General features: G+C 37.9%; 1 protein-coding gene across 8 annotated transcripts in view; it reads right to left on the reverse strand.

Moving 5' to 3' along the window:
- VPS13A (vacuolar protein sorting 13 homolog A) overlaps positions 1-23305 on the reverse strand; it is a 248013-nt gene that overhangs the window by 199817 nt on the left and 24891 nt on the right. For all 8 annotated transcript variants that reach the window (XR_011379457.1, XM_051858844.2, XM_017341940.3 and 5 more), the window contains 7 exons: positions 18627-18722; positions 17916-18017; positions 13168-13277; positions 12478-12537; positions 2909-2968; positions 2630-2710; positions 1771-1828 (listed from right to left, as the gene is read on the reverse strand). Coding sequence is in view for 7 of the 8 variants with exons in the window: in XM_051858844.2 (XP_051714804.1) it covers positions 1771-1828; positions 2630-2710; positions 2909-2968; positions 12478-12537; positions 13168-13277; positions 17916-18017; positions 18627-18722 (567 nt within the window). In the remaining variant the exon portion in view is untranslated. The remainder of the gene's footprint in view (positions 1-1770; positions 1829-2629; positions 2711-2908; positions 2969-12477; positions 12538-13167; positions 13278-17915; positions 18018-18626; positions 18723-23305) is intronic.

A 23305-nucleotide genomic window follows, 5' to 3' on the forward strand; every position in this document is an offset into this window, starting at 1 on the left:
TGGCCTGATTCAACTCAAGCTGTTGAAGCCATTTAAGGAGCGAACCAGTGGAATGAAAGACTTCTCTCTCACCCTCTCTGTATAATATTGTCTTTCAAATAAATAAGTAAAAAATTAAAAAGAAAAAAAAGAAAGACTAAAAGTCTTTGATAAAGCTTTGCATACTCAAATTCTTGTGTGGTTTCTCTCTCCTCACTGGACCCTGACTGATAGAGCACGCAAAAAAGAGAAAATAAGTAAAACTTAAGAGTAATAGATTAGAGAAATATCACTACATCACTGTGATACATAACTCATATTTCCTATGAGAAAAAAAATATATAGATACTTATATAAGTACTTCCTAAAAGGAAGCAAACAAGAAAATCAAACCAAATTGAAACAATGAAACTACTATTTTTAAGAATGTCACAACAAGAAGAGTCACTTGAGGAAATAGCGTTATCACAATGGTACAATAAAAAAAAAAAACTATCACTAATGCCAAGAAAATAAATACTTTCAGGAAAGATATTCTAAGGTTAATGACATCAGGCAGCCAAATGTAAGAAACAAGTTAGGCCAGCACCGCGGCTCACTAGGCTAATCCTTCGCCTGCGTCATTGGTACCCCGGGTTCTAGTCCCGGTTGGGGTGCCGGGTTCTGTCCCGGTTGCCCCTCTTCCAGTCCAGCTCTCTGCTGTGGCCCGGGAAGGCAGTGGAGGATGGTCGAAGTGCTTGGGGCCTGCACCCGCATGGGAGACCAGGAGGAAGCACCTGGCTCCTGGCTTCGGATCGGCACAGTGCGCCGGCCATAGCAGCCATTTTGGGGGTGAACCAACGGAAGGAAGACCTGTCTCTCTGTCTCTTACTGTCAAAAAAAAAAAAAAGAAAAGAAAAAAGAAAAGAAAGAAAGAAACAAGTTAATCACCACCAGTCAACATTGATAGAGTGCCCTAAAGGTGGAAGAAATGGCATTCCTTTTCTTTGTATATTTTAGTACCTTATTTCTGATTACAAGAGTAATACATCATTTTACAAAATTCAGAAAACTGTAAAAAGTCAAAAAGAGGCCGGCGCCGCGGCTCACTAGGCTAATCCTCCGCCTAGCGGCGCCGGCACACCGGGTTCTAGTCCCGGTTGGGGCGCCGGATTCTGTCCCGGTTGCCCCTCTTCCAGGCCAGCCCTCTGCTGTGGCCAGGGAGTGCAGTGGAGGATGGCCCAGGTGCTTGGGCCCTGCACCCCATGGGAGACCAGGAAAAGCACCTGGCTCCTGGCTCCTGCCATCGGATCAGCGCGGTGCGCCGGCCGCAGCGCGTCAGCCGCGGCGGCCATTGGAGGGTGAACCAACGGCAAAAGGAAGACCTTTCTCTCTCTCTCTCTCTCTCTCACTGTCCACTCTGCCTGTCAAAAAAAAAAAAAAAAAAAAAAAAAAAAGTCAAAAAGAAAAATTTCAAAAGCATACTTTAAAAATTGTAAGATGGCAGTTAGCTTTATTATATTTTTCATTTCAAAATGTTTTTATATACATTATCATAATTATTCTTGAATTAAATATTAGAGATTTGTCACAATTAACATCCTTTTAGTTAGACATTTGTCGACAACTATAGCTTTGAAACATCGACAAAACTTCCTAACAAAATAGACAGAAAAGATAAGCTTTTTTTATAATAAGTATATTTAACTACATAGGACAAAAATTTAATAGAAAATATCACAGTGATGTCAACACTGTAATGTAAAATTTATACTGGTTAATTTGACTTTTTATCTTAGGAAATACACTTACCAAAATCATAACCTCCTGGAACAATATCTTCTTTGACAATGCCATTCCTCAACCTGTCCTATTAAAAAACAAAATGTTTTCATTTATGACAATATACTTTTACCCTAAAAAATCTTACTTTTGCAAAAAGAAAACTGCATCAAAGCAACTAAAAAATAAATAACTTGGGAGTAGACATTTATCCTAGTACTTAAGATACCCCTGTCCTACATCAGAGGGTCTGGGTTCAATTTCCAGTTCCAGGTCCTGACTACGGATCCCCACTAATGCAGACTCTTGGAGAGGGCTGTGTTGGCTCCAGTAACTGGCATACTTCCCCTCATAAGGAAGACCTGGACTGAGGTACTGTCCTGGCTCCAGTCCTAGCCCAGTGCCAGCCACTGTGAGCCTTTGGAGAGTGAGCAGATAGGAACTCTTTCTCTCTCTCACCTCTCTCTCTCTCTCCCTGCAATTCAAACAAAAAATAATTCTGCAGAGTGAATCAGCAGATGGAGAACCTCTCTCTCCCTCCCTCTCCCTCTGTAACAGTGTCTTTCAAATAAATAAGTCTTTTAATTAAAATGTAAAATAAATAAGTAACCCTAAGTAAGAAGGACTTAGCTATGGCATAATAACAAAGTGCTTAAACAGTATCTCATCAAACCACTATAACAAAAAGTTCTAGGAGCTATTAAGATATGTGTGTGTACATATATATGTCTGGGTATAGGAACACACATTTTCACCTGTTTCTGTAAATTCTAATGGACTCTGCCTAGCAAAAAATTCTATGTGCGATTACAGACAATGAATTAAACTTGATATAAAATATGACACCAACAAATACATATATATACATAGAGCAAAAAAATTTACTTACCAATGATTCATCATAATCATTAAGATAAAACATCTGAGACTTCACATTCCAATAGGCAAAAAGGTTATCCAATCGGATCAACTGAAAATAAAAATTTTTACAGGTCTCATTTTCACTGAAACATTTTTAACATATGCTATTTCCAGAAGTCTCAAATAACTAGTCATATCATGGTTAAGCAAACAGACACAATTCACAGAAATCCTCATCTATGCATGTTACCATTTGCCTTTCTAAAAGCCTTTTGCATCAAGTCCATTGAGTTAAGATTTATTTTACCTTACGAACTAGTTTCTCAGTTTCATCATGTAAACTTGGAACCCAATTTTGATCAGTTGTCTGAAAAGGGGAAAAAAGAAGAGTAGTAAAAAAAATCATTATATTAGAAATGGTAGAATGATAAATCTTTATCTTTCATACCTTAGACCAATTTTCATCAAAATACCTTTGAAAACAAATCATTCAGTCAAGAATTTATTTAAAAAAAAAAAAAAAAAGCTTCTGCTTTCAAAAAGCTCACTGCTGGTCAAAAAATAAAAATTAAAAAACAAAAACAAAAACAAAAACCTGTAAACAATGAAGTGCCATAATGGTTTAAACAGGCAGTTTAAGAGACATGGCAGAGGCATCAAACCCAGGATGTGCCCGGATCAAGTGACAGCTAACCGAGTACAAAAACTACAAAAGTGATCCCTAAAAGTACAGTCTTCTGATCAACACAATATATATGAATTGAACTTAGATGATTCCGAGGAGGAGAAATAGTGAAAACACCCAAAACTGTGCAAACAGGACATGTTGAAGGCATTGAAATAATTTACTATGGCCAGATGATAAAATGCAAAACACACACAAAACAAGAAGCAAAACCAGACATGTTACCTACAATTAAATTACAAGGATATAAACTAGTTAAAGACAAAATTATAGACTTTATCCTAATAGCAATTCAAAGCCACTGATGGTACATATAAAGTGAACAGATCTTTATTTTAAATGGTTCACATTTTTGGAGGAGAATTGAATGGAGTAGTGTCATCAAGATTGAGCACGCATGAGGATCACCAGAATGGCTTTAAAACATGAACTGTGCAGTTCCAACCCCAGACTTTCTAACTAAATAGGTCTGGGCTTACACGAATGGTGATTAAAACCACTGTTGTAACAGTTCCCAATATCTGCACATTGCCAAAGCCAACAACTAATCCCCGTCCTTATTTTCGAACCTAACAGTAGATCCCACCTAATTTTTTATTGAATAACTTTTCACATGGCTTTTTTCCTTTTTTACTTGGCGTAGAGGCATTTAAAAAAAAAAGCATAAAAGTATATTTAATATATGTCAGTATAAGGGGTTTTTTGTTTGTTTTTTGGCTTGTTTTTAAAGCAAAAAGATCCTAGTAGGAATACAGACAAGGGTTATAAACAATAATTGAATGGAAAACTGATTCACCCATATAAATTTAAAGTGACCACAGATCATAAAACCACACTAACATTCTTAACCATTGTTTTCACAGAAGTATTTTTGAAAAAAAGCCTTACAAAACTGTATTTCCAGCAATACTGATACACACAGACATTTATCTTTTCTCTTTGTTTTTCAAATTTTAGCACCCATATGTAAGTGAGAACATACAGTATTTGTCTTCCTGGGTCCAGTTTATTTCATTCAAGATAATTCCAGTTGCATCCATTTTACTACAAATGGTAAAATTTCATTCTTTTATATAATTGAATAATATTCCATTGTGTATATATACCACATTTTCTTTATGCATTCATCTGATAATGGACACCTTGGTTGATTCCAAATTTTGGCTCCTGTGAACATGGTGGTACAGCTATCTCTATGATACACTGTGTTCAAGTCTTTTAGGTATATACCCAGTAGTGGGATTGCTGGATCATACAGCAAGTCTATTTCTAGTTTAAGAAACCAACACACTGTTTTCCATAATGGCCTCACTCATTTACATTCCCATGGACTGTGTAAATGTTCCCCGTTCTCCACGTTCTCGTCAGCATTTGTTACTCTATTTTGGATTTTAGCAGTTCTGACAGGCGTGAGGTGATATCTAATTGTGGTTTACATTTGCATTTCCCGGATTGCTAGTAATGTTGAGGATTTTTCATATATTTGTTGGCCATTTGTATCTTTTGAGAATTGTCTATTGAAGTCCTTTGTCCATTTCTCAACTGGATTGGTTGTTTATGGCTGCTGAATTTTCTAAGTTGCTGATACAATTGGGATATTAAGCCTTTATCAGATAGGTGGTCTGCAAATATTTGTTTCCCATTCTATTGGATGTCTCTTCACTCTGATCGTTTTCTTTGCAAAAGCTTCAGAGTTTGATGTAGTTCCACTTATTTTTGCTATTGCAGCCTGTAATTTGGGGATCTTGTCCAAGAAGTTGCCCCCTACAACAATGTCTTTGAGAGTTTCCTCTACATTTTCTTCAAGCAGCTTCATAGTCTCAGCCCTTAAATGTAAGTCTCTGATCCACCTTGAGCTCATTTTTGAATATGGTGAGAGGTATGGGTCTAATTTCCTAATTTCCTTCATATATATATATATATATATATATATATTTTTTTTTTTTTTGACAGACAGAGTGGACAGTGAGATAGAAGAGACAGAGAGAAAGGTCTTCCTTTTTGCCGTTGGTTCACCCTCCATTGGCCGCCATGCCTGGCGCGCTGCAGCCAGCGCACCGCGCTGATCCGAAGGCAGGAGCCAGGTGCTTCTCCTGGTCTCCCATGGGGTGCAGGGCCCAAGCACTTGGGCCATCTTCCACTGCCTTCCTGGGCCACAGCAGAGAGCTGGCCTGGAAGAGGGGCAACTGGGACAGAATCTGGCGCCCCGACCGGGACTAGAACCTGCTGTGCCGGCGCCACTAGGTGGAGGATTAGCCTATTGAGCAGCGGCGCCAGCCATATATATATATATCTATATATATGTGTGTGTGTATATATATATATATCATAGACACATCATACATATATATACACACACACACATACACACACACATATATGAAGGAAATTAGACCCATACCTCATATATGTGTGTATACATATATACATAGTTATACATACAGTATATACATACATATATACAAACAGTTCTGCCAGCACCACTTGTTGAAGAGACTAGCTTTACTCCAAGGTATGGTCTGAGCACCTTCATTAAAAAACAGTTGTATATATATGTATGTGGATTAATTTCTGGGCTCTCTATTCCATTCCATGATCCATGTTTCAGTTTTTATGTAAGTACCATGCTGTTTATTTATTTAATTTGAAAGGCACAGTTAGAGAGAGGCAGAGGCAGAGGCAGAGAGGTCTTCCCTCCTCTGGTTCACTCCCCAAATGGCCAGAGCTGCACTGATCTGAAGCCAGGAGCCAGAAGCATCTTCTGAATCTCCCAAGCGGGTACAAGGGCCCAAGGACCTGGGCCATTTTCCACTGCTTTCCCAGGCCATAGCAGAGAACTGGATTGGAAGTGGGGCTGCCAAGACTCAAACTGGTGCCCATATGGGATGCTGGCACTGCAGGCGGAGGTGTTACTCACTACACCACAATGTTGGCCCCGACCATACTGTTTTGATTACTACAAAATTGTATAGTATGCTTTAAAGTCAGGAATTGTGATGTCTCCACCTGGTATTTCTTGTACAAGACTGCTTCAGCGCTTCTGGATCCTTTGTGATTCCATGTCAATTTTAGGACTGTTTTTTCTAGTTCTGTAAAGAATATCATTGGTAGGGACAGCACTGAATCTGTAGAGTGCTTTACCTAGTATAGACATTTTAATGATATTGTTTCTTCAGATCCATGCACAAGGAATATCTTTCCATTTTTGTGTATCCTTGATGACTTCCTCCATAAATGTTTCATAATTTTCATTGCAGACATATATCACTTTTTTGGTTAAATTTATTTCTATGTATTTTTTTTTCTTGGTGGCTATTGTAAATGGGATTTCTTTCTCGATTTCTGTTTCTATGAGTTCACCATTAGCATACAAAAAAGCTATAATTTTTATTTTATAACCTGCAACTTTACTGAATTGTTTATCAATTTTAACAACTTCTTGATGGAGTGTTTACGTTTTTCCATGTACAACATCATGTCATCTGCAAACATGGATAATCTGACTTCCTCTTTTCCAATTTTGATGCTTTTATTTCCTCCTCCTCCCTCATTGCTCCTTTTTGTTTTGTTTTAAAGATTTATTTATTTACTGTCTTCTATTTCTTTCTGATGTGTTGTAGATTAAATTAGCTAAATTTTGTTGAGGATTTTTGCATCTATGTTCATCAGGGATATTGGTCTTTAGTTCTCTTTTTCTGTTGCATCTTTTTCAGGCTTAGGTATTAAGATAACACAGGCTTTGTACACGGAGTTTGGGAGGATTCCCTCCTTTTTGGTCATTTTGAATAGCTTAAGAAGAATTGGAATTAGTTCTTCAAAAGTCTGGTAGAATTCAGCAGTGAAGCCATCCAGTCCTGGGCTTTTCATTGTTGGGAGGGTCTTTATTAATGATTCAGTCTCCATCTTGGTTATTGGTCTTTTTTGGTTTTTTGCATCTTCATGACTCAATTTTGGTAGATTGTATGTTTCTAGGAATCTATCCATTTCTTCTAGGATTCCTAATTTGTTGGCATACAGCTCTTGGTAATAATTTCTGATGATTATTTTCATTTCTGTGTTATCTGTTGTTACATCTACTTTTGCATCTCTGATTTTATTACTTTAGGTATTTTTTTTTTTTTTTTTGGTTAATTGCACCACGGGTGTATCAATTTTGTTTTTCAAAGAACCAGCTTTCCATTTCACTGATTTTGTATTTTTTTGTTTCAATTTTGCTTAATTCTTCTCTCATTTTATTTATTTCTCCCTTGTTTTGGATTTGGCTTGTTGTTGATATTCTAGGTACCTGAGATGCACTGCTAGCTCATTTACTTGGTATCTTTCCAGTTTCTTCATGTAAGTACTAAATGCTATAAATTTTCTCTTAACACTGCTTTTGCTGTATCCCGTAAGTTTTGATAACATGTATTCTCATCTTCATTTGTTTCCAGAAATTTTTTATTTTTCTTTTGATTTCTTCTATAACCCACTTTTTTTTAAAGGAACATGTTATTCCATCTCCATGTGTTTGCATATGTTCTAGTGATTCTTGAGCTGATTTACAGCTTTATTCCATTATGGTCTGAGAGGGGGCATGGAATGATTTCGATTTTTTTGAATTTGCTGAGACTTGCTTTGAGGCCTAACATATGGTATATCCTGGACAAAGTCCCTTGCACTAATGAGAAGAATGTGTATTCTGCCACTGTGGGTTGCAAGGTTCTGTAGATATCCATTAGGACCATTTGGTCTAAAGTGTTGATTGTTGTTTCCTTGTTAATTTTCTGTCTGGTTAATGTGTCCATTGCTGAAAGTGTGGTACTGAAGTCCCCCATTACTATTGTATTGGAGTCAATATTTCCTTTTAGATCCATTACCTTTTAAGTAGCCAGGTAACCTATAATTGGGTGCATTAACATTTATTATAGATACATCTTCCTGTTGGATTGATCCTTAATGATTACATAGTGCCCTTCATCTCCTTTAACAGTTGTTCTATTTGTCTGATCTTAGGATGCAACACCAGTTTTTCTTTGGTTTCCGTTAGCATGGAACATCTGTTTCCAACCTTTCACTTTCAGTCCGCTGAGCGTTCAGTGCTCTGAATCAGTGAGGACTGTGGGCCATTCCCCCTACTTGAAGCTCTGGATCATACATGCACACTAGAGCCATTGGCCAAATGTCTGCAACCCACTGCCACCAGCACTGCGTTCAGGTGTTCCATCTCAGTGAACTGTATGTGCACTCCTGCAAGCTTCGGTAATTGTTGCCCTTTTACAAAACGGCAGCTGCCTCTCTCAGCCAGATTACAGGTTCTGTTTTGGAGAGACTGGTTTGAATCAAATGTTCCCCTCCACGTCCACTGGGACCACAAGCGACCACCAGCAGCCACCAGCCCCCACTGTCCAGTCTGGTCCCACACAACTCTCTCTGGCTCTACCCCTCCCCCAGATTGGTGCAGACCAGCCTCCCCTCCTAAAATGCCACTGGCTCCAGCCTTCTGCCACTGCAGCTGTGCAGGCTGCACTGACCACACAGGTTCACAGCTTCACTTCTTCCCATGATGCTTCCTAGAAAGCTTTCTCTCCAATTCTCCGCTGAGAGTGTACCTCCTACACTTTTCTCCTCACTGTTGATCCCTAGCCCTGTGAAGCATGCCCTTCCTTGTTCAATATTTTGGAACAGTCTGAAGAGTTTTGGAATTACTTCATCTTTGAATGTTTTGTAGAATTCAGTAGTAAACTAACTGAGCACCAAAAAGGAAACCTGGTAAAGTGAAATGAACACTATGAGAAATGGTGACTTGATCAGCCCTTGCCCTGACTGTTGATGAACAACTTAATACGTTATCCCTCTTAGTATTTTTTTTGTTTGCTGTACTTAATACTTTTGGTTGAATACTGTAATCAATACACAGTTATTCTCAAGTGTTGAAACTTAACTGAAAAGTGATCGCTGTTAAATATAAGAGTGGGAATAAGAGAGGGAAGAGATGTGCAATTCAGGACATGTTCAAGCTGACTTACCTCAAACGGTAGAGTTAGAAACATACCAGGGGATTCCAATTCAATCCCATCAAGTTGGCATGTACCAATGCCATCTCACTAGTCCCAGTGATCAATTTCTGTTCACAATTGATCATAATGATAGGACTAAGAGCCAAACGGAGCACATAAACAAGACTAGTGTCTGCAAATGCTGGCTGATAGAATAAAAAAGGGAGAGAACGATCCAACATGGGAAGCGAGATACACAGCAGACCCACAGAATGGCAGATGTCCTAAACAGCACTCTGGCTTCAGAATCAGCCCTTAAGGCACGCGGATCTGGCTGAAAAGCCCATGAGAGTATTACAGGCATGGAAAGCCAAAACACTCTGGCAAAAAAAAACCAACAACAACAACAACAACAAACCTAAATGAAATATCTCCGCGAGTGAGATCCCAGTGAAAAGGTGAAAAGAACAGGTCATCAAAGAAGTAGGTACCTTTCTCTGAAGGGAGGAGAGAACTTCCACTTTGACTACGACCTTGTCTAAATAAGATCAGAGTTGGTGAACTCAAAAGGCTTCCATAGCCTTGGCAACTCATGACAAGAGCCTAGGGTGATTACTGATGCCATAAACAAGAGTGTCAATTTGTTAAGTCAACAACAGGAGTCACTGTGCACTTACTCCTCATGTAGGATCTCTGTCTTTAATGTGCTGTACATTGTGATTTAATGCTATAACTAGTACTCAAACAGTATTTTACACTTTTTCTATGTGGGTGCAAACTGTTGAAATCTTTACTTAATATATGCTAAACTGATTTTCTGTATATAAAGATAATTGAAAATGAATCTTGATGTGAATGGGAGAGGGAGCAGGAAAGGGGAGGATGCGGGTGGGAGGGAAATTATGGGGGGGGGGGACCCATTGTAATCCATAAGCTGTACTTTGGAAATTTATATTCATTAAATAAAAGTTAAAAAAAAAAAAAAAAGAATTCAGCAGCAAAGGCATCAGGTCCCAGACTTTTCCTTAATGGAAGATTTTCAGATATTGTTCCAGTCTCATTGCTTGTTACAAGTCTGTTGACGTTGCCACTATCTCTTGATTTAATTTTGTTAGGTTACATGAATCCAAGAACTTATCCAATTCTGCAAGGTTTTCTAGTTCAACAGTTTATAGTTTGTCACAGTTGCTTCATATGATCTTTTGTATTTCAGTGATGCCAGTTGTAATTCTTCCTTTTTCATCTCTAATATTACTTGAGTTTTTTCTCTTTGTTCTTTGCTTGTCTGGCTACAGGTTTTTTTTTTTTTTCTATGTAATAAAACAAGTTTTTGTTTTGTTGATCTTCTGCATTTTTTGTTTCATTTATTTTTACTCTAAGCCTTATTATTTCTCACCTTCTACTGATTTGAGGTTTGGTTGGTTCTTGTTTTACTAAGTCTTCAAGATGCATAATTAGATCTTTGAGACATATCTCTTTTTTTAATATAAGCACTTAATGCTATAAACTTTCCTCTTAATACTGCTTTTGCTGTATTACACAGGTTTTGATACATTGTTTTCATTTATTTCAAGAAAGTCTTCTTCCTTTTTAATTTCTTCAGTGATCCACTGATCATTCAGTAGCACTGGTTTATTTTCCAAGTATTTTTGATGATTCTATTGCTCTTCTTGTTACTGATTTCTAGTTTTATTTCTCATGCTCTGAGAAGATACGTGGTATGATTTCAATCTTTTTAAATTTGCTGAGACTTGATTTGTGGCCTAATATATGGTTCATCCTAGAATATATTACATGTACTGATGAGAAGATTGTATATTCTGAAGCCGTTGGGTGAAATGTCCTGTAAATTGGTGTTAGATCCATTTGTTTGATAGTATGTTTCAACTCATATATTTCTTTATTGATTTTGTCTGGATGACATGTCTATTGATCAAAGTAGGGTGAAGTTACGCACTACTATTATATTTGAGTCCATTGTTCTCTTTAGATCTAATAGTACTTGCTGTGTATATTGGGTGATCTTGTGTTGGATGCACATTTATTTATAATTATTATGTCTTCATACTGAATATAACCTTTTATCAAAATATAACGTCCTTTATCCCTTTTTACAATTTTTGATTTAAAGTCTGTCTTATCTTATATCAGGATAGCTATGAGGGCTTTTAGTTTCCATTTGCCTGGTCTATCTTTTTCCAATCCTTCACTTTCAGCTTGTGTTTATCTTTGAGCAGTGAGTTTCTTGTAGGCAGCATATAGTGGGGTCCTGGATTTTTATCCATTCTGCCAGCCTAAGTCTTTTGGCTGATGAATTTAATCATTTTTATTCAGGGTGTGTATTGATAGAGAAGAACTAAGACCTGTCATTTTGTTGACAGAATAATGATTCTACCTGCTCTGTCAGTGAATTTGGTGGTGATCTGTGTTACATGTTTACTTCTAATGCAGAATCCCCTTCTAGAGGCATGTATTAAAAATAAATTATACACAAATTCCAACAGATGTGATATCTGTTGGAATGAAATGAATGTAACCACATAACAAAATACTAAACAGGACCTAAACTGAATGAATTGTACTATATGGTAACATAGATAAATGTCAAAACATTGTGAAGTGAAAAAGGAAACTTACAACATTTATAAAAACTTACATTTTAATAGATATATAAAAGTGTAAAACTGTAGGATGTTTATCTCTGACGAAGAAGAGATGGATGGAAACAGAGAACAAAAGGGGTTTAAATTTTATCCCTAAGAGCTTATTCCTACAAAAATATTTAAGACTTGTAACAAATGACAAATTCAGCAACCACCCATTAAGATCAAATAAATGTTTCAAAATTCTCCACAATATCAATAATGGTCATGAGGAAATAACCTGCTTCTTTATGTTTTCCAAGGCTCATCAACATTTCATAAATGAGTATTGCTTTTATTTTGTACTTATGCATTGAAAATTTGAAAATGGATTTTTTTCCAAATAAGCCAAAGTATCCAGCATCACAATCACCAACAATTGGCCCTAATATTTTAAATTAAATTTGATTGTCAACCAATTTATGAAATGTGTATCAAGCTACCCTTCAATTCCAATCCAGTCTATGCCTTTTCGGAACCAATTCTATGAAAACACCTATTTTTGATACTGGCATACATGAACTGTATTCAACAGCCTGAATTTAACTTTTTTCTTAAAACACAGTATGAGTACCTGCATGCTCAGATTCTGAAGGGAAATACCAAATGACAGTGGTTTGTCTCGATTTGTGATCTAAAGAGGAAAAACAGGAAATTTTACTCACAAATTTAGTAGACAAAATTCATTTTATAGAAAAAGTTCATTTTCTTGGAAGTAACAAAAACATTTTATTACTTTCCAGATTAACTTAGGTTCCTACAGTTAGCCTAAAACAAACTAGAATGCTAACTATCATATAATACATGAACATATGAATTTCATGTAATACTCTATTTGCCGTAATTCTCAGATTATAAAAGATTTACATGCAATAGCACTATAAGACAAATAATTAATTATGTGTCTGAGAATAACCTTATTTAAGATCAAATAGTTAAGTCTAGATCTAATAATTCCTCAACCAGCGCTATTTTCAAGAGGTAAATATAGTATATTTTATGCATCTTAGATACACAGTTGTGAAATTCATAACTCCCAGGTCATTTTCCTTCATAATCCAATGTTTGAACATTTTAGGAAAGCATAATCAAGCATGCATCACTACAGACATAAAATTACAACTATAAGATAAAAAAGCTCATGTCATCTTCAGCTCTGAATCCCTCCACTTTCAGATATTTAACAGTTTAGTCACTACAGTGTCAATAAACAGTAAAATAACTCACATATGAATATTTTTTAAATCACCTACATAATACTTACATCATCTTCATAACGAATATGGATATCAGAAATTTTCACTTGAAGATTTTTTATGATCTGAGTAACTAGTTTTTCTACAAATGTGTCCTGTTTTTCCTCTGGAGGATTTCCTATAAGTATAAACATTCTTTTTTTAACATGAATGAAAAAATACTCTATAATACACACATTGAGACAACATACTTATGTTGCCTTATTAAAGAAAAAAATATATACTTATAAACAGAACACTAATAACCAGCTTTCCAAAAGTCTTTCAAAGGCCACTAAATACAGAATTTTTTCAAAAGCTAATTTCTTGTTCGATGACAATAAAATCAACCATACAAAACTTGCTGGCATTTAAATTTTATAATTTATCAATGAACTATGGTTAAGTACATAAAGGTATAGAAAACAATGAAATTTATTAGGGTAAGTATTGTAATAAGCTTAAATTAGAAAAGTCAGTATTAGCAACAAAACAGGACTCTCAATTAAAATTAAGCAGACTACTCAAACTTATCCAAGCTAAAAAGTATAAAATAGCTGAATACTGTATGCACCTCTCCCTAGTGAATACAAAATAGGAAATAAAAAGAATCTTCCTGCTCCTTCAAAATAAGGATGAAATAAGTTCATCACCTGTCTCATTTTCAGAAAATATTAACTCTCATTTCAATATTTTCCAGGGAAGCAAAAAGAATAAAGAATTGAGGTTCCTAATTTAAAAAAAAAATCTCTAATAACCACTAATTACTATGCCTTTCCTATTTTAAAAGTGCCAAAGAGGGGCCAGCGCTGTTGCATAGCAGGTAAAGCCACCGCTTGAAGTGCCGGCATCCTATATGGGCACCGGTTCAAGACCTTGCTGTTCTACTTCTGATCCAGCTCCCTGCTATGGCCTGGGAAAGCAGCAGAAGATGGCCCAAGTCCTTGGGACCCTGCACCCACATGGGAGACCCGGAAGAAGCTCTTGGCTCTTAGCTTCAGATCAGCCCAGCTCCGGCCATTGTGGCCAATTGGGGAGTGAATCAGTAGATGTAAGACTTCTCTCTATGTAACTTTGTCTTTCAAATAAATAAGTAAATCTGAAAAAAAAAAAAAAAAGTGCCAAAGAGGGACCAGCATTAGAACATAGCAGGTAAAACCACTGCCTGAAGACACTGTGCCTAATTTATAAATTAAACTTTCTTGAGCAATGTGTATATAGGAAAAAACCTATACATTGGAATTGGTACTAACCAAGATCTCACACACCTGCTGGCAGTCTTGAAACATTTATCACTCGTGGAAGAGGGGAACTACTGTACATTATTTCACCACCTTTAACTACACGGCTCTTTTTTCCCCTCATTTTCCCATCAATAAAGACCTAGCCATGAATAAAATCAGCTGCTTTTTGTTATATAAAAACATAGTTATACTTACATGTTGCCAGTGATTTCTAGATGACAAAAACCACTGCATGACAGACTGGAATTTTAAACTAGTTGTCACCACCTTCATCCTACCCACGACCTTACTATATTTCTCTGATTAACATGTTCATACTCTGGAGGACAATTATTTTAAAATCTGTTTCTCCTCAACATTTCAACAACCTTACCACTGCTCTTTCTCCTTTAGTGGATAACCTAACCTCCAGTTTTGGAAGAAAGACAAGCTCCAAGAATGTAATTCCTTCTGTGCTATCATGATTCCAATCAATATAACTACCTCTACAGTGATCAATAACCTACACTTATTTGCTATCTCATCAGAATCTGACATTCTTTGGATCTTAAAATCTTTTTCCCACGAAACCATAAGCTATAAATTCCTTCATACTTATGCTGCCACTCTTTTTTTTAAAGATTTTTTTTTAACTTTTATTTAGTAAATATAAATTTCCAAAGCACAGTTTATGGATTACAATGGCTTCCCCCCCCATAATTTCCCTCCCACTCGCACCCCTCCCATCTCCCACTCCCTCTCCCATTCACATCAAGATTCATTTTCAATTATCTTTATATACAGAAGATCAATTAAGTATATATTAAGTAAAGATTTCATCAGTTTGCACCCACACAGAAACACAAAGTGTAAAATACTGTTTCAGTACTAGTTATAGCATTACTTCACATTGGACAACACACTAAGGACAGATCCCACATGAGAAGTAAATACACAGTGACTCCTGTTGTTGACTTAACAAATTGACACTCTTGTTTATGGCGTCAGTAATCTCCCTAGGCTCTAGTCATGAGTTGCCAAGGCTATGGGGGCCTTTTGAGTTCGCCGACTTCGATCTTATTGCGACAGGGTCATAGTCAAAGTGGAAGTTCTCTCCTCCCTTCAGAAAGGTACCTACTTCTTTGATGGCCCCGTTCTTTCCACTGGGATCTCACTCGCAGAGATCTTCCATTTAGGTCTTCTTCTTCTTCTTTTTTTTTTTTTTTTTCCCAGAGTGTCTTGGCTTTCCATGCCTAAAATACTCTCATGGGCTTTTCAGCCATATCTGCATGCCTTAAGGGCTGATTCTGAGGCCAGAGTGCTATTTAGGACATCTGCCATTCTATGAGTCTGCTGTGTATCCCGCTTCCCATGTTGGCTCGTTCTCTCCCTTTTTGATTCTATCAGTTAGTATTAGCAGACACTAGTCTTGTTTGTGTGATCCCTTTGACTCTTAGACATATCAGTGTGATCAACTGCGAACTGAAATTGATCACTTGGACTAGTGAGATGGCACAAAAAATAGATTTATTTATTTATTTGAAAGGCAGAGTTACACAAGGAGAGACAGAGGAAGAGAGATCTACCATCCAGTGGTTAACTCCCAAAATGGCCACAATGGCCAGGAGCTTCATCCACATCTCCTGTGTGGGTGCAGAGGCCCAAGAACTTGGGCCATCTTCCACTGCTTTTCCAGGTGCATTATCAGGGATCTGGATAGGAAGTGGGGAAGCCAGGACATGAACTGGCACTCATATGGGATGCCGGCACTGAAGACGGCAGCTTAACCCATTGCACCACAACGTTGGCCCCATAGCCACTCTATTTGACCTTCTTTCCTTTGGTCTGTTTTCTTCCTCTCTTCAATCACTACATTTTGGACTTCTTGAAAGCTCAATGCCAGAACCATTCTTCTTTCTCATTCTGTAATGCTGTTTCAGGGACTCTCATCCATGCCATATAGCCTAAACTATAATCCTACCACTAGTAACTGGTATACTGAAAAGGTATCAAGTGAAATACAGTATGCAGAGAACTTGGCATATTCAGTAAAATGCAAGTAGGTCAGTATGGCTTGAGCAAAGAAAAGAGGTAAGATTTAGGGCCAGTTATGAGGCTGGATAGATAGGGAAGATTTAAGTCATCAGGGTTTTTATATATCTTGCTAAAGAATTTAAATTTCATCCTAAAAACAATATGGTTATCACCAATTATTTTTAAGCATGATTAAACATTTATATTTTAGACTTAGGTATAAATATGAGGGAATTCTGATTAAATATGTACATTGTATGCACTTCTGTATTTCTCATTAAAAATCTCATGAAAGCCAAAATAAAGGGGGAAAAATGAGGCCAGCGCCGCAGCTCACTAGGCTAATCCTCTGCCTTGTGGCGCCAGCACACCGGGTTCTAGTCCCAGTCGGGGCACCGGATTCTGTCCCGGTTGCCCCTCTTCCAGGCCAGCTCTCTGCTGTGGCCAGGGAGTGCAGTGGAGGATGGCCCAAGTGCTTGGGCCCTGCACCCTATGGGAGACCAGGATAAGTACCTGGCTCCTGCCATCGGATCAGCACGGTGTGCCGGCCACAGCGCGCGGCCGCGGCGGCCATTGGAGGGTGAACCAACGGCAAAGGAAGACCTTTCTCTCTGTCTCTCTGTCTACTCTGCCTGTCAAAAAAAAAAGGCGGGGGGGGGGGGGAGGAGGGATGGATAAATGCCCAAGACAAAAAGGAAGAAGACAAGAAAAAGAACATCTGAATAACAACAAAAATTTTGAAGCTGGCAAGAAGATGACCTTACCAACTAGGCAGAGATAAAGGAACTTGATCCTAAATGCCCACAGAAAGAAAGGCCAATGAAGCACAAGATGAGCGAAAAAAAATGGAACCCTGGAAGTATTCGGGAACTAGAGATCCCACACAAAGAAAAATTGCCAACAGGGAACATGATGATGGAGGGAGGAGATAACATAAGAACTGCTTCAAAGTCTACATAATGAGCAACTCAACATTTGGGTACCCTTCCATTCCCAGCCCAGCAACCACACAACTATCCCTTTCCCACCACAACGATCAGAGGACAAGTGGAAAAGAATTTCATTTCTGCATGGCAGCTTTTCCAGTGATGAAAAGATTGTAGGAATCAACCATGTGGGCTATGTTGAACAGGAAAAGATGAAAGGGGGAAATAAACACACTGAGGGAAAAGTATCAAGGAACTGAATTATCTTCAACAGAGGACAGAATTGGCAACAGAATAAAAAAGCAAAAGCTATAAATGTAAGAAAACATACTTGATAAATTAATTGTTATTTATAAAAAGTGACCTCACCTATATACACCAGATATATTATTTACTTTAAGATAAATTTCTGTCAGGTAAAACTCCTATACACATAACAAAATATACAAACTACATTAAAATACTCTATGTAATAATATTCTCTCATATTTGTTAAACAATCTCAGTTGCTCCAAAAAAAAATAATATTCTATTATGATAAATATTTAGGTCATTTCTCCATTGGTTATTACAACTGCTTTGGTTTTTCTTTACCTTGATCAACTACTTTTTGTTTTGCTTCTTCTATTCTTTTTAATTCCCGTTGCTTTGCTTCCATGAGTTGTTTTTCTTCTTTTAAAGGATCATATTTTATTCCTGTGAGAAACATAAAAAGGAAGAATATTAATTTCTTTGAATTTAAACATATGCATTCAAAAAAATCCTTGAAAATAATCAGTGATTCAAAGTCCGCAAAACACTGGACTAAAATCCAGTTTAATGTGAATAAACAAATTCCAAGCTCAAATACTAAAATATCTCAAGGCCAATGCTGAGGCATAGTGGGCAGAGCCTACATCCCATATGTGCAGAGGTTTGAGTCCCAGCTGCTCTGCTTCCAATCCAGCTCTCTGCTCATGCACCTGGAAAAGCAGCAGAGGATGGCCCGGGTACTTGGGCCCCTGCACCGATGTGGCAAACCAGGAAGAAGCTCCTGGCTTTAGATCAGCGCAACTCTAGGCACTGGGGCCATTTGGAGATTGAACTAATGAATAGAAGATCTTTCTCTCTGTCTCTCCCTCTTTATTGGTTAACTCTGCCTTTCAAATAAATAAATCTTTAAAAATATATTCATATATATTAAACATAATATATATTAATAATCTCAAATTATCCCAAAATACTTCAAAAAGCATAATTAGCAAATATAAAGACATTCTATCAGCAAAAAGAATAACAAATTATAATTTTAAAAATGTTACTTACTAGAAGAAGGCACTATGAGTAAATAAATTTCTTCCAATACAGCTTCAACTGGTTGAGTATAAAGGTTTTTCCAAGGAATTATAAGCTTAAGATTACCTATATTTTAAAAAAAGAGGGCAAATTATTCATTCGACCTATATTTACTATCACCCTATTTCTATCAGGTATTAGAAGAGATCTTTAAAAGAAAAATATGACTAGGGCAGGTGTTGTAGCACAGAAGGTAACGCCACCACCAGCGACACCACCATCCCCCATCAGAGTGCTGGTTCAAACGCCAGCTGCTCTTATTCTGATTCAGCTTCCTACTTATGTGCCTGGAAAGGCAGCAGAGGATGGCCCAAATGCTTGGGCCTCTGCCACCCACAGATGGTACTCTAGGTTCCTAACTTTGGCTTAGAACAACCCCCACCATTGCAGATATTTGGAGAATGAACTAGCAGATAGAAGTCATCTCTGTCTCTCTATAATTGCCTTTCAAATACATTAATAACTCTTCAAAAACCAAAAAAGAAAAAGTCTAATGATACCCAGTAACAGTAAGGAGACAACACATTGCTATAAAACTGACTGTACTACTGTACCACACAATAGCAAACATGTACTTCTTTCAATCAACAAACTGTGCCCCAACTGTATGGTAAGTAATATGCTAAGTGATAAAGATATAATAAATATAAACTGACTTCTCAAGAAATTTAGTGTCAGGTAGAAAATAAAAATTAAGTCATGATACTAAAGAATGATAGGTTCTATGGGGTCAGTGTTGTTAACAATAGGTTAAGCTGCCACCTACAATGCTGGCATCCCATATGGGTAAAAGTTTCAGTCCCAGCTATTCTACTTCTGATACTAATCCTTCTATTTCCTTGCTAATCTACCTGAGAAAGCAGCAGAAGATGGTCAAAGTGTTTGGGACACTGCCACTCAAGTGGAAGACTCAGATGGACTTCTAGGTTCCTGCCTTTGGCCTGGAACAGCTCTGGCCATTGTGGTCATTTTGAGGAGTGGACCCAGCAGAAGAAAGATATCTTTGCGTATTTCTCTCTCTTCCTCTCTCTCCTTCCCTATCTCTCCTGTCTATATCTCTTTCAGATAAATAAATCTTTTTGTAAAAATTTAAGAAATGGGCAAAAATTAAAATGTTAGATTAAAAAAAATGGATGTTATTCCCCTCCTACTTATGCTAAATTCTCTTTATATTGGAATATACAGAATACATAGAATTTTAGTCTTAGCAATATAAAATGACAAAAACTTTCTATGATACATGGGCTGAAACTAGTCATAATTGCAGTACACAAAATTGTGAAGATTTTATTGAAATTTATGTAAGAATTCAGAATACTCTGTTCCCCAGTGATATGGCTTCTATAAAATTATAAAAAGCTCTACTACTGATCAGTTTAAGTTCACAATTGATCATAAAGATAAGATTAAGTGTCAAAAGGATCACATAAATAAGACCAGTGTCTGCTAATAATAACTGATAGACTTAAAAAGGAGAGAACGATCCAACATGGGAAGCAGGATACACAGCACACTCATAGAATGACAAATGCTCTAAACAGCACACTGGCCTCAGAATCAGCCCTTAAGGCATTCAGATCTGGCTAAAAAACCCATGAGAGTTTTGCAGGCATGGAAAGTCAAGACACTCTGGCAAAAAAAAAAAAAAAACAAACAAACAAAAAAAAAAAACAAAACCACCTAAATGAAAGATCTCTGTGTGATTGTGTGATCCCAGCGGAAAGAACAGGGCCATCAAAGAAGGAAGTACCTTTCTCTGAAGGGAGGAGAGAAGTTTCACTTTGATTATGGTCTTGTCTAAATAAGGTCGGTGTTTGTGAGCTCAAGAGGCTTCCATAGCCTTGGTAACACAAGAGTGTCAATTGTTAAATCAACAATGGGAGTCACTGTGCACCTGCTCCCCATGTAGGATCTCTGTCCTTAATGTGTTGTACTATGTGAATTAATGGTAAAACTAGTATTCAAACAGTACTTTATACCTTGTGTGACTGTGTGGTGCAATATGTTGAAATTTTTACTTAGTATATACTAAGTAGACCTTGTGTATATAAGGATAATTTGAAATGTATCTTAACGAAGAATGGGATGGAAGAGCGAGTAGATGGGATGCTTTGTGGGTTGGAGGGTGGTTATGGGGGGAAAAGCTGCTATAATCTGAAAGTTGTACTTTTGAAATTTATATTTATTAAATAAAAGAAAAAGAAAGCTCTACTACAAACACTATCTGTGTAACTAAAATATTCCAAACATCTAAACTAAATATCCTATCATCTTGCACAAAATTCAAAGCAGTAAAACTACCACACAGGGGCCAGTGTTGTGTCATTACACGTTAAGTCACCACCTGCAATGCCAGCATCACACATGGACACTGCTTCAAATTCCAGCTGCTACACTCCTAATCCAACACCCTGCTTGGTGCCGGGGAGGGGGAAGGGTTGGCAGCAACTGCTTGGACCCCTGCATCCACATGGGAGACCCGGAAGAAGCTCCTGGCTCCTGGCCTAGGCCTGGCCCAGCCCTGACCATTGTGGCCATATGGTGACTGAACCAGGTAATGGAAGTCTGTCTGTCTGTCTGTCTCTCTCTCTCTCTCTTCCCCCCAACCCCTTTCTATAACTCTGCCTTTCAAATAAATAAATCTTAAAAAAAAAAAAAAAACATAATTTATGAATCCTGGCAGACAAGTTTTTACTAAACACGTTAAAGCCTTACATTCCAGTCAGCTTCTACTCAACTAATACATTTAAAATATAAGTATATACACTGGCAAAATAATACATAACAAAAGATAGCACAATATCTCCTGGAAATCCAGACAAACTTTCAGGGCAAAAATTAGTTTTCAAACTAGCCCCACTGTGATATGGAACCAGAAGGCTGTTTGAACTTTTGAAACCTTGTGTGGAATTGATGGTGGTGCCAAGGCATGAAAGGCTAGTATGAGTGAGGGAATGAGAGAGCGCGTGCAGAGACTTGGGGGTGCACAACGGATTTTTTTTTTTTTTTTGACAGGCAGAGTGGACAGTGAGAGAGAGAGACAGAGAGAAAGGTCTTCCTTTGCCGTTGGTTCACCCTCCAATGGCCGCCGCGGCCAGCCCTGCGGCCAGCACACCGCGCTGATCCAATGGCAGGAGCCAGGTACTTATCCTGGTCTCCCATAGGGTGCAGGGCCCAAGCACTTGGGCCATCCTCCACTGCACTCCCTGGCCACAGCAGAGAGCTGGCCTGGAAGAGGGGCAACCAGGACAGAATCCGGCGCCCCGACTGGGGCTAGAACCTGGTGTGCCGGCGCCGCAAGGCGGAGGATTAGCCTAGTGAGCCGCGGCACCGGCCACAATGGATATTTTTTATCTTGGCAAGATGTGTCTCTCAATCCTGTGGCTTTGGTGCAAGAGTGTGCAGAAAGCACTGACAGCAAATAATGTACAAATGTTTTTTGCATTCAAAGAACATCCCCATCTGTTGGAAGACTTTAAGTGAGTTTTGTTCTTTGATAACCCACATTAACTGAATGTGTTAAGCGAAACGATACTTGTATTTCCCCTGCCCCTTTGTCAACTGCTGTGAATGCTGTATAGTGTGTGTTTCTCCTGTTACTGATCTGCAAGCGTGGTCATGTGAACTGAAGCTGCTGGGGTGAGAACATGGACTGAGCTTGTGCTGTGCTTTGCAGGAGTACCTGGAAGCAGAGTTCCCCAGTGAGCTCAGGTGTCTCCAAGAAGGGTGGAAGTTCAAATGTCTGTTAGCTACCCATAAGAATGCTGTTTGCTGCAGTTCTGTGTACTGTGCTTGGATGCTTTTTATAAGAGTTGTCAATGTTGGAAATTCTTAAATAAAACTGATTTAAATAATATGTCTTTGTTTTGCAGCCCTGAATGCAAAGAATTCATAGCAGTTAATTCCCCTTTTTTGACCCTTTTGAGATAGAACTTTGATAAAGTTTCTTGGTAGTAGTTTATTTTGCTTCAAATAAACTAATTTGAAAAGTTGTCTCAAGTCAGATGGATTCATCATCTGTCAGGCCTTGACACCTGACACCCAGACTTAATTGTTATTCATTCTTGCATTGTCCAAAGTGAAAAGTTTTTTTTTTCCTCCTTCTTCAAAATCTAGTCTGGGTGCCCACACCTAACATGGTAAGTAGTACCCTCCAGTGTTGTCTCAGTGCCTCTGATGCTCTGTATTCACATGGCCTTGTATGGTCTTCACTGGGAAAGCATGACTTTGAAAATCTTTTATGTGGGGGTGTGGGCAAAGCAATAGTGATTGATTTCCAGTGCTTTGTAGCAAAGCACATCAACTGGAAACAAGGGAACCTCAGCACCTTTCTAGTTGGGGATTTGAAAAGTGCAATTAATTGCAATAGGGATAAAGGAGAAGAAACCACAAATTTTCTTGTGCCTAAAATCCATTAAGAAGCCTGATAGCTTTAAAAACTAGCAGGGTAGGCTGTCTGTCAAGTGAAACGGGCTTTTGCCCACCAGAGCTGGGGGCGTGTAGTGATGTTGAGTGAAACCACTTACAGCACTCAGATCAGACTCTCACGTGCGTTGTTAAGTATGTGAAAGTAATAATACATTGATTCTTGGTTGTACTTTCTATGTAACTACTGATTCTCATTTTTTAATTGGAAGATTATGATAATA

This window comes from Oryctolagus cuniculus, chromosome 1, assembly GCF_964237555.1.
Source record: "Oryctolagus cuniculus chromosome 1, mOryCun1.1, whole genome shotgun sequence".
Classification (NCBI taxonomy): domain Eukaryota; kingdom Metazoa; phylum Chordata; class Mammalia; order Lagomorpha; family Leporidae; genus Oryctolagus; species Oryctolagus cuniculus.